The 12,010-nt window shown below is 55.2% G+C and overlaps 1 protein-coding gene across 1 annotated transcript in view; it reads left to right on the plus strand.

Annotated features, from left to right (window-relative positions):
• SYNJ2 (synaptojanin 2) overlaps positions 1-12,010 on the plus strand; it is an 85,716-nt gene that overhangs the window by 34,526 nt on the left and 39,180 nt on the right. Inside the window, exon 5 of the mRNA XM_090280030.1 lies at positions 3,209-3,292. Within this exon, the coding sequence (XP_090136156.1) occupies positions 3,209-3,292 (84 nt within the window). The remainder of the gene's footprint in view (positions 1-3,208; positions 3,293-12,010) is intronic.

Genomic DNA, 12,010 nt, shown 5'->3' on the forward strand with positions numbered 1-12,010 from the left:
GAGCCTGGGGAGCACACTCAGTTTGCCAGTCCAGGAAGCCCGAGGGAAACCTGCCTGCGACCCCGTCCAAGTTCACCGGTCCAGGCTGCGGTGACCTCCTGGGACCATGGGAACCAGCGCATCTTCCCTTGAGTTTACGCAGCCTGGACTGTGGCCCTGGGGTCAGGATGGTGCCAAGGGGCAGCGTGCGCCCTTGGGAGGGCTTTGCTTTGTGGTGAAGGAGCAGGCTAAGGGGCATCTGGGGCCTCAGGTCAGGGCGGTTCCGGGCAGAGGGGGTTGATGCCTTCAGGTCGCCTGCTGTCCCTGCTTCCTGAGCTGACATTGAAAGCAACAGCAGCCTTTGAAACTCAGTCTCCTTGCCCGAGGGTGGCAGGCGGCATCTCCGAGGAAGCTGGTGTTGAGTGGAGGGTGGGAAGGAGCCTCGGCTGGGGCACCTGGGCCCTCTCGGTGGTTGACTGCAGGTGACCGCTGGCCTGGGCCCCCTGCTCTGGAAATGGGACCCCTCAGACCAAGCCCTCGGCCCTTTGGCAGTGGAGGAGGGTGGCTGATGAGTTGCCTTGCCGGCATCACACAGCGGGACTGGACACCGAGCAGGTGGCCCAGCAGCTGGGCTTCTCCTGGACTCGGGGCCCAGGCAGCAGCAAAGGGACATGCTCCCGACTGCCCACTTCTGCCTCGTGGAGCCTCTTCCCGGAGGGAGACGAACAGCTTTTCTCCCCCGAGGCAATCTGCGTGAGCCCACGCATGTGTGAGTGGGACTTTTGTGCGTGGGGGCATGCTGTGTGTGTGCATGCACACGTGTGTGTGCCCATTTTTGTTGTGTATGTGCGTGTGTGTGTCTTTCCTGGAGGGAGCCTTGAGTCATACCTGGTGGGCCCGCTCTGCAGCTGTGACTCACATGCAGAAAAACAAGGCCTACCGAGGCTCATCCGTCTGCTCCCAAAGGAAAACAGAAGAGGAATACCGGGAGACTGCAGATAAGGCCTCTGATTCATCCGGGGAGTTAGGGTGGCTCTGTGGGTGCCTCTAGAAATTGTAAACACCTCCTCCGGAAATAGAAGGTCAGCAGAAGGCCTTTTGGACACAAGTGTACACACCCAGTCGTGAGTCTTCCTGGTTTGTCCCTTTCTCTCTATGGTCATTGGGTCTCTGCTCCCAGAACTCTGTGAAAGGGCCACTCAGCAGTGCCAAGACCAGGGGCTCCCGGGCCTGGTCTGGCCACTGCACAGCCATGGTGGACGCCCTTCTTCCTGACTCACAGCTGCTTTGTGTCTCCCTTCAACCTGCCACCTGCCCCTGTTTCCCCGGCCTAAGCCCTGTCCCCCGGGGCTGTGACCCCGCCAGCCTCTCTGTCCTCTGCGGGCCTCGTCCATGCTCACAGGCAGCACTTTCCTGGCTTGAAGAGACCCCACTCCCTCACTTACTCTTCCCTCTGTGACCAGGTGCCAGAGAGGGGAACAGGGGCCAAAAGGGGCTCAGGAGCGTTCACAGGGTTGGCCTGCTGGGGGTGGGAGTGGGACCCATGGGCCCACCTGCTTTCGCTGTCACCCGGGACCCTGCGTGCACAGCTCAGCCGTGGGGCGTCCGACCGTGCGGCGGTTAAACCCTCGCTCTTCTGCCCAGGAGGGAAGCATCGCGACTCTGGTGCTGGCATTCCGTGATCGGCTTTGAACGGTTGCCTTGGGACCAGGAAGGCGGTCCTAGTAACAGGATGGGACACAGAACTGAAATATCCTCTTGGGGCGGGGGCGATGGAGAGACTGGGGCACCTTTCCTTCTCGCCCCAGGGGCAGCGCCCCGGCTGCCAGGACGGCTGTCAGTGTTTTCTGAAGCGGGCCCCCAACAAGTTCTGGCTGGGGCACGAGGTCCAACAGACAGTGAGTGGCCTTGTTACCGCCGTTGTCCCGGAGCTTAGCTCAGGTCTGAACCCTGGTAAGAGGCGTCTTCCTAGAGAAACGCTGGCTGAGCATCTCGTGCTCAGCGTCCGGCCGTGCGGCTCGGCGGTCTGCTCTCGCTCCCTGGGGCTCGCTCTGCCTGCAGGAGCTCACACCGCCTGCGACTTCATTGTCAGGAGAGCAACGGAGGGCGGCCCGTGTGCTGGTGGTCAGTATCCAGGCACACACCGCAGGTTCGGAACCCAGGGCCTTTTTCCCTTCGGTGTCAGGGATAGAATGTCAGCCGGACCATCTAGCTTACCCGGCTCTCGTCATTCCTGTAGTCCCGGGAGCCTGCGGGTCTAATGTTCAAGTCCTCCACTGCAGAATTACTAATGCATGTGTGATCTGAGCGTGATCTAGCCCATGGAAAGCTACCCTGTAAGGGAACAGGCCGGTAAGAAACGGAAAGGCCCGGCGGCGGCGCCCAGGCCGGCCCTGCCAGGCCAGGGTAGAGTTACTCAGATAAAGGGCAGTGCATCTGAGAACGGCCGCACCTCCCTCGTGACGCGCAGGCCTGTACTTTTTGTCCCTTGAAAAATCCCTGGCACAACCACGCCGCGGGAGCCTCCAGGCAGATGAGGAGTCTGTTCCTCTGGAATAACGGGGGGTGGAGGGTGGGGCCGAGATGTGGCCTTTAACATGTAAGTACCACCTGCATCTGCGCAGGTGCTGTCGCGCTGGAAACTTGTGGCAGCTGCACTGTGCGCCTTGACTCAGTGAGTGGCCTGTTTAAAGGACATGGTGGCCTAGGGCCAGGACCGACTGCAAGTTCAAGCCGAGCCTTGACTTGGCATTGTCAAGTACAGGGCTGATGAGTGCCCTCAGCTGTGCCTTTGGCTCCAGCTTGTCCATTTCATTCCTCAGCCCCTTTCCAGCTGCCCTTTGCGTGTGGAAACAGGGCTCTGAGGAAGATCCTGGATAAATCCCAGAGCATGTTCGCCTCTGTTCCTAAAATGGGGTGGAGGGCATTGCTGAGCTTTTCAGGGGATTCTGTAAGGTTGGGGGAGTTCCCTGCCAGCCGCCCAGACCCTGGCAGCCCCGCCTGCTCCGGGCTCCGAGTCCGGTCCGCAGCCAGCATGCCCGCAAGTGCGCTGGCCGGCCTGGGGACCAGGGAGCCGCACGGGCCCCGCAGGGCAGAGGAGCCCGCGGCCTGAAGTCCGCTGTCTGCCCTTCATTCCGGTGTCGGGTCTCAGGCGGCCGGATCCCGTTACCGGCCCAGGACATTGGGTTTCACTGAAGAATACTTTCCTTTCTGTTTCCCTGTGGTGCAGACGATTTACATGGATGATGGCGTGTCGTCTTTTGTCCAGATCAGAGGCTCCGTTCCACTGTTTTGGGAGCAGCCAGGGCTACAGGTAGGTAATTTTTTTAAAAAAGTACTTGCGCGTGTGTTACTGTTCACCCTGCCTTCTCATCTGTATGTCTGGGGTGGTTTCTTTTAATGTGGATTTTTATGGCACAGTTTCTGGTCTTTTCTGTCAGCCCGATTGGATTGAGGTGAGCTGTCAAGTGGGCATGCAGGCACGTGTGTGTGTGTGTGTGGTGTTTGCATGTAGAAACACATACATTGTGTGTAATTTCCTGAGCCTGAGCTCACTGCTGATACAACTGAAGTGGGAAGGTCTTTGCTGATAAGCGAACCATGTAGTGTAATTGAATAGAATTACCTTAAGTTAGACCCCCAAATTCAGTATATTGAGAACGTGGTTAAAGATGTTTTCTTGAGAGTGTGACTGTCCTAGAGGGCTTTGTAAGGTCCTCAGAGCCAGGTAACAGAGCTGGTGTTTGGTGGTGCCTCTTGAGTGGCCACGTGAGAATTGCACAGAGCTTTCCCATAATTTCTAAAAATACACCTTGCCATCTAAAACAACTCTGGCCAACGCCAGAGGCATTTGGTGTTCAGTCTCCTGGGAAGAGCTGGTGGGTGGGGGGGTGCTGTGTTCCAAGAACACATTTGCTGTTGTCAATGGAATGGCACAGCTTCATTCGAGGAGTTCCTGGGGGGAGGGGGTGGTGTCACAGCCAAGTGGATTTGAGGTTCCTCGGCACCAATCCCGGATCTTCCTCCCTGGCCTGACAGGACGTGGTGTGCTCCTCACACCTCTCTGCCCTGCGTCTGTCCCTTTGGCTGTTCTTGCTTTGGGCTCAGTGGGACGGCGCTTGGGTCCTCAGCTGATGACTGGAGAGGCACAGGGCCATCTTCCAGGTTCTTGGGGGAGTTTGACACGGCTGGTTCTTCACCGGCTCTTGACGTGACCCCATGTCACCAGAGGTGCTTTGTCCTCCTGTCTGTCATTGCGCTGCCGTTGCCCTGGTGATGAAACACGTTTGCTCTTAGAGCAAAATGGACAGATGAGGGTCTCATTTGGACTCTTGAGTTCTGTACGGGGTGGGGGGTGGGTGTAAGCGTCATTAACAGTCAGTCTTCCCGTTAGAAAGGGATGGCGGAGCTGTCTGAGGACGGCTGGTGGCAGAGAGCAGCGCTCCCGAGAACGGCCATGTCACGGAAAGTTCCTCTGGAGCGCATCCCAGAAGTGTCTGTGTGTGTTTTAAGAGCTTCATTGAGATATAATTTACATACCATCGACCTCTCCCGTGCAAAGCGTGCCAGTCAGTGGATCCGTGCGCTTACAGAGCTGGGTAGCGGCGCTGTAATGAATTTTGAACGCTTTCACCTTGGCGGAAACCCCAGTCCCCTGAGCAGTGGCTCCACATCCCCCCAGCTGTCCCTGAGGCCTAAGCCGCTGCTAACCTACTTTCTGTCTCCATAGACTGGACAGCCCAAAGGAGTGTTCGAAACTTGATTTTCTTTCCATTTGGGGGTTTCCTTCTGAAACTTCTGGAGCTCTGCCTTTAGAAGAATATAAAGCAAAGATCCAGTGAGCGGCGTGCAAAAGGAAAGAAGGAGCCCACGTCAGGAAATCACACACTGGGGGGATGGTCATGATAGAGTCTTAGATTTGGGAGGGGCTCTCTGAAGTGCATCCATCTCGCCAGTCCGAGAGGCCCTGTCCCAGGATCTCTGAGGTCTGAGCTCGAGGCCGTGATACTGGGGGCGGGGGGGGGGGGGGGGCTGTGATGACAAGTGAGTCCGCCCTTGCAGGGCACTCTTGTGCACTTACGCAGCCCAGAGCGAGCCCAGCTCCTGGGCCATCCTCAGTCATGCTTCTAGGACTCTCCATGTTCTAGTCTCCCTCTTCTAAAAACAAAGCAAAACTCTTTCTTGTTCCCTCTTTAAGGCTGGTCTCCGTCTGACCCTGCCCTGACGCAGTCTGACCCTGCCCTGACCGACTGTCCCGCCATCTGACGTGTCAGTGGGAGCTGGGGGCCCGCGGATGGGAGCTGTAGCACCTTTTAGACCCTAACACTGTGCTTCTCCAGGGCCTCCGTGGCTCCTTCAAAATACATTTCAAAAGGCCTTGTGCCCCGGCCAGTGTGGCTCAGTGGGTTGGAGCATCGTCCTGTAACCGAAAGGTCACAGGTTCGATTCCCAGTCAGGGCACATGCCTGGGTTGCAGGTTCAATCCCCAGTCCAGGCACATACAATCCCCGTTTCAGGTGCGTACGGGAAGGCAAACAGTTGATGCTTCTGTCTCAAATCGATGTTTCTCTCTCTCCCTTCCTCTCTCTAAAAGCAATGAAAAATTATCCTCGAGGGAGGATTTAAATATGAAAGTCTCTGTGTTCATTAATCTAATTAAGGATTTGCTGACCTTTGGGTCTAATAACCATGGGCACCCTCTAAGTACGAGGCGTCATCAGAGAGAAACGGGGTTGTCTCCATGTGGGGCCAGGGGGACGGCTCTCAGCAACCGTCCATGGTCTCTTCCCCTGAACCAGAGGCGGATTAAGGTCAGTTGAGGCCCCGGGCGCAGAAGAAAATATCGGGCCCCTTAAAAAAGAGAGAGAGACAGGGAAAATAAAAATACACGGTTTTGCAGGGCTCTTCAGAAGCGGGGCCCAGGGCGTGTGCCCGGTGCATCCGCCGTTAAATCCGCATCTGCACTGAACCATGTGCACAGCAAGCCTGGAGGCTGATTCTGGCTGTCTTCCTCCATTTTGAACGTTTTCCTTCTTCGTTTAGGTTATATTACACGTTATATTTTTGAGTGAAAGGCTTGCATTTTAAGTTGCAATGTCGCCCCTCTTGGGACTGCCCCAGAGAACCTGAGCCTTTGGCAGGGGGTGGAGGTGGGGTCGGAGGGGGGGATGGGCAGAGAGGACTGGGGATGATGCCCTGTTTGCAAGTTTTCACAGGAATGGCGCCTTCGTTAGCAACTTCTAGGTTCCGAGCCCATTTCTGGCAACCGCGTAAGCTACGTCAGTAGGTTGCTCAGTTTATAAATAGCTGCATTGAAATGTTACCCTCAGAGCTAATCGCTTTCCTGGTAGCGTTCGTTACAGAGTGTACGTTTTCTATACTGTTAGTCTGCTGAGGACTTGCCCCCTTGCCACTTAAGAACCTTCTTCGCACGTAACGTGCTTATCCAGACACCGGTCTCGCAAAGGTGAGTTAGGTCTCTGTGGGCAGGTTCCTGGGCCGACGGTTTCCCTGCCGTCCCCCTGCTGCGTCCTCCTCCTCCTGCCAAACACTGTTTGCTGAGCCCGTGGGAGCCTGGCGCTGCCCGTGCCTGTCTGTGTGGTTGTGCCTTTCTTTGGTCCCGGATGTAAGACGGCTTGTAGAACAACAGTTTCAAACGCGTAATGAAGAGCCCGGCCAGTGCAGCTCCGTAGATTGGGGAGTTGTCCCACAGCTGAAAGCTTGTGGGTTCAATTCCCGGTCAAGGCACGTACAGGAGGCAACCAGTTGATGCTTCTCTCTAGCATCCATGTTTCCCTCTTTCCCTTCCTCTCTCTCTAAAAAGCAGTGAAAAAAGGTCCTCGGTGAGGATAAAAAGTAAAATAATGAAGAGGTTGGGGTTGAGGGGGCAAAATACTTACAATGAAACTGAACCAAAGCCGAGATAAAGTTGCACACGGGTTCTGGCCACGGGTCTTGCGTGTTGCATGGAGCTCCCAAGCGTAAGGCAACCATCGCAGAAAATAGGTCGCTTTTCATGTGAGTGAGAACACAGACTTTGAAGTGTTGCAGACCCGGGTTCTAGTTTAAGTTCTAACTCCGCTACTCGGGAACTGTGTACTTTTGAAAAGTTCTTATCTCAGAAAAAGTTCTTATCTCAGAATGTTTTCATTTCAAACACGAAGTTCTTATTTCAAAAAAGAAGTGGAGGAGTTCTTTTCTTTGCTAAGCATTAGTGTGCTGTTCTGTGAAATGAGGTTAACGGTACCGCCCTCGGGGTTACGGAGAAGATTAAGTATCCTAAGGTGGATTAGAATTTAGCACAGTGGCTAGAACCTAGAAAGCACCGAAAAATGGAAGCTGTTAATGTTAACAAAAATTACAGCATCTCGGAGACAGAAGCACAAGCTGCATTAGGAGACGCGTGACTGTTTGCATCTGGAAGGTGGAAGGAGAGTTTCCCTACATGTGGGGACACTGTGAGGTGCAATGACAGTGCCCTCCCGTCCCTCTCAGTACGGAGCCCAAGGACTGGTCTTCTGGGCTGTTCTGTCTCCCAGGCCTCGTAGATGCCCGGAATACGCCATGTATTCAACCCAGAGACATTGGCTAAGCATCTGACAATACAGGAAGCATAGTCCTCTGCATCAGATGTGCCCTCTGGGGAGGACAGGACAGGGCACGACCGTGTTGTGTGACAGAGCCCGTGAGAGGGGCAGCTCTGGGGAAGGCCACTCGCCCAGGGAGAGAGGCGGGCGTCTGAGCTGACTTGGGAAGGACAGGACAGAGTCGCCAGGTGAGGAAGGCGGGCTTTGCCGAGGGAACTGTGGGCTCAGGTGGTTGTAGCCCCTGAACTCCTGGCAGGTGGGAGGAGCACAGGTCACCCCCATATAACATGGTTGTCAGGTTCCGAACAAAGGCCGTGTTATGCGAATCCATGTTATATGAAACAAAGAACTAGTACCAAAAGGGGGGTTGGGTCCAAAAATTAAAAAGACATACTGTTGTATTTTTATAATTAAGAGGAATATCTTTATTAAAGCACTTTTCATCAAAAGTATTACATATTAATATGAATTAAGTAATGTTTTCTTCGTCATCACTGCTAAGTTCCATTAACCGAATGCGTTTCCTTTTTGACAAGATATCCTCATCCTCTGAACGTCCTTCAGCATTATCTTGATTTCTGTGCTCTACTTTTTGCAAAAAATACGTTATTTTAGACCGTTTGCTTTTAGCTGAGAGATCTTAATGAACTTCGTTATGGTGCTAAGCACTTCTGAGGTTCTCTCCTAAACTTTGTACTCCTTTCAGTGCAGATCTTCATTTAGGAAATATGACTCTTAACTGCTCGGCTAAGTCTAGACTTTCCTTATGCTTTCTAGAGAAAACTGTTTATCTTCTTCATTTTCATCAGTGCTATCGTCCCCTAAGTCATCTTGGCACATTCTAGGTGTCATTTCCACCAAAACTGCTTCATCAGTTTCTTCTTCTACCAGCAATTCTTGGGTATCTTCTACAGTCATATCGTGTTAGAGCGAAGCCATGTTATAGAAGTACCATGTTACATGGAGGGTACCTGTGTTCTGGGCTGGCTGCCTGTGGTCCTAGGCATGGGCACAGTGGGAGGAGGGACTGGAAAGGCAGGGAAGGGCCAGATCAAGAGGGGCTTGTGCGTTCTGCTAAGGAGGTTACATTCCCCCCCAGGAGCTGCCAGAGAAACAGTACCCAAACTTTGCTGTACATTAGAATCACCTGGGCAACTTTAAAACTCCTGATGCCCAGGTTGCATGCCATCCCAATTAAATCACAGTGTTGGGAACGGAGTGGGGGGGGGCATCCGTGCCGTGTACAAAGCCCTAGAGGACTGACTGCCATGCTCAGGAAGTCTGGGAACCCTTCAGGGGTGTGCTGATAAGCCCATTCTCTGAGGGCCAGGAGGGAAAAGTTCTATCTGCAGTGTTTGCCCATTGCTGTGGTGTAAATACTCCCATTGTGGCCAGTTTCAAGCCACGAACTTGTTCCTGAACTTGGAGCTGGGAAGGGAGATGCACACAGTGGCTTGTAAGCTGGCTGCAGCCCACCATGGACCACTGCCCTGAAGGGTTCCCGGGGTGGGCAACACAGTTTGACATAAGTGTCATAGGCTTTAGTTTGGAGAGAGAAGTCTGAAGGGAAAGATGCCAGGTGGGACAGTCGCAGCGATACAGGTAAGTTGCTGGCAGCGTGAACTGGGGGCGGGGCAGTGGGTGCCGGAGAAGCTTGCAGGTGCCCTGTGGCCGTGGGCGCTCTCCAGTGTCCAAGCAGCCTCTGGTCTGACGCACACGGCCAGGCACCCTCGAGACTCCGGCTGTTCTCGTGGCCGGTGCCCCTGGGTCTGTGGTCTGTAGGAGGGAAGTGACGACCTCCGATGGGAGTGGTTGTCCACGTGTCCACCTGGTCGGAGGGAGGAGGGCGGGTGAAGGAGGAGAGGAGACTAAATAAAGCATCACCGTCAGTGCCAGCGTGCCTGCGCCAACGGTGGCTTCGTTCCAGCCCCCGACTGAAGCTCCTCCTCGAGCCTTCGGACACATGGTGGCCTCAGAACTAGGTGACACCAGAGAGGACAGCTGCTGGGTCAGTGGCAGAGTGGACAGAGGAGGAGGCAGGGTGGGGGAAGGCAGGAAGTGAGGCCTAAGGCAAGCCGACTAAAGGGGTGATGGGGGACCGTACAAGGCCCCGTGCGCAGTAGGAGGTGGGTGGGCGCAGCCGGAGGGAGCAGCGGGGGGCAGGCGGGCCTCGTCACAGTGCCCTGGGGCTGTGCAGGTGTGGGTGCAGCACCCCGTTCCCGCCCCCCACTGCTCCCTTCCAACTGCCTCATGCCCCGCAGGCGGTTGCAGCCTGAGCAGGAAGCGAGAGGAGGAGGAGGATGAGTGGAAACCGGTGGTTCTCAGACTCGAGCGCGTGTGTGCACACACAGACGCCTGCAGGGAGCAGCGGGAAGACCTGTTCAGTCAGAGACGTTCGTTCAGGCCCTGAGGCGGGGCCCAGGAATTTGCATCTTGAGCAGGCTTTCCGGGGTTTGCTGGTGCCGCAGATCCCGGGACCACGCTCTGAGAACTGGGGAGGCCAGAGACCGGGCTGCCCTGGTCATTCACAGGGCGGTGCCCTTGTCTTGGTGTCCCCAGGCGGTCTGTGGTCAGCAGTGACCTGGGACTCCCTGCTGGAGGGGATGGAATGTGCCTCAGCCGGTCCTGCCTAGCCCAGCCCACGTGGACGGGTGTCGAGGTCGGGTGAGAGAGGAGCCAGAAGCATCAGAGGGGACATGCTCTGGGCTGGTGGGCTGTGCCCCTCCTGTGTCCCCACCAACCCAGGTCCTGCTGTTGTGACCTCTTGCCCTGCTACACTGCCTGTTCTCAGTACAGAGAGGCATCATCAGATTAATTTGCGTGTGTTAGGCAGACGTGTTGAAAACCTGTTAGTGTGTTTCTAGGTCTTCCCTTGGAGTTTTCATTGTGGGGGAATCGGCCAGGGCAGGGAATTCAGGGTCTCCCGTCTCTCCCCAGCCTTTCCATAGTAGCACCCAGCGCTGTGTAGACGCGCTGTCAGGGTGTGCTAACTCCGTCCTGGGCTGGTTACGCGCTGCGTAAAGGGACTCAGATCATTCTCATGGTGGGAGGAGTTTCGAGCCCAGAGATTGGGCCGTGCTGAGTCCAGCCACCCGTGACTGGAAGTCTCCCTGTTGGGAAGGAGAGGTTCTGGGCTGTGACTCAGGGGCAGACAGTTAGATGCACCCCATAGTAGGAAGGACTGTCACGATGAAAATGAAGGCCTCTACACCTCCTTTTTCTATCCTCTCCCCACTGTGTTCCTATGGGAACAACTCTAAAAACAGCCACAATGTCCCTGAAGCCAGGGGAGATTTCTGGCGATGACTGATAGGCAGGCAGGCAGGCAGGCATGGAGCACCCACCCATGCTCTTGGGTTTCAGCCCTCGGAGACCTCAGGGTAGCTGCCAGGAACACAGACCCGAGTGCCGCATTCCGCAGGGCTTGTCCTAGTAAACCCAGAGGAAAGACGGGCGAGCCTTGCCGCGGACGGAGCGCGGGCAGAGCAGGCCTCCCGGCCTGGGGCTGCCAGAGCTGTGCAGTTAGGTAGCTGCTTCCTTGGTCAGGTAGGGACGGCCCCCGGGAGCGGGAAGCAGAATGAATGCAGCCAGGGCACGGAAGCCTTTTGGTGGTGCCTTCTTTGGAATTCCCAGAGTTTCTTGGGACCAAAAGGGATTTGGGGCTTTATTTATAGACTAACTCAGATGGGCAAACCCCGTTCCAGACTCCTCTGAATCTGCTGCCAGGAAGCTGATTTTCTGGGCGGGTGCTGTCCTCAGGTGTGAAGAGGGCTACATATGTCACCTGTGGAGCAAAGAGTTGTCAAATAGCCCTTGATAATGTATCTAGAGTAACTGCATCTGATCCTGGACGAGTCTAACGACAGCATTTTTATAATGGTCAGTGACACCCAAAACGTAACAGCATGTCTTAAGAAACTATCTTGAAATAGCTTGAACCAGCGACACGTTGTAAGAGCAGTAGAGGGAACTGCTGTTCCCTCTGCCCAGAGCCACTAAATGTCACTCCCTCGCCGCACACACATGCTGTGACGTTCTGAAACGCTGAGAGGAGGTTGTGTCCCTCGTCTCTCTACGGGTTAGGGCGTCAGGACGTTTCTCCTCAGAGCAAAGACCCTCCCCTACATCTCCCATCCAGGGACACAGCTCTGTGTTCTGACCTGCGGGTCACATTCCGGAGGAGTCAGCTGTCTCAGCGATGCCCGTCCTGGCTCCTTCTTCCCGCTCTGGGCCAGGATGACGTCGCCGTTAGTGGTCACACCGCTAGTCACCTTTAGTCTCAGTCAGTTCCTCTCCATTTCTGTCTCTTGTGACAGCAACATTTTTGGAAAATGCTGGCTGCCTTTTTCTTTAAATTGAATGTGCTTCATCTTGGTGCTCCCTGGTGTTCCATCAGGGTCAGGGTCTAGGTTCATGGCCCCTCAGGGTGTCCCTCTGCCCCTCAT

Source organism: Furipterus horrens, unplaced genomic scaffold (assembly GCF_987537825.1).
Source record: "Furipterus horrens unplaced genomic scaffold, mFurHor1.1.pri manual_scaffold_6, whole genome shotgun sequence".
Lineage (NCBI taxonomy): Eukaryota > Metazoa > Chordata > Mammalia > Chiroptera > Furipteridae > Furipterus > Furipterus horrens.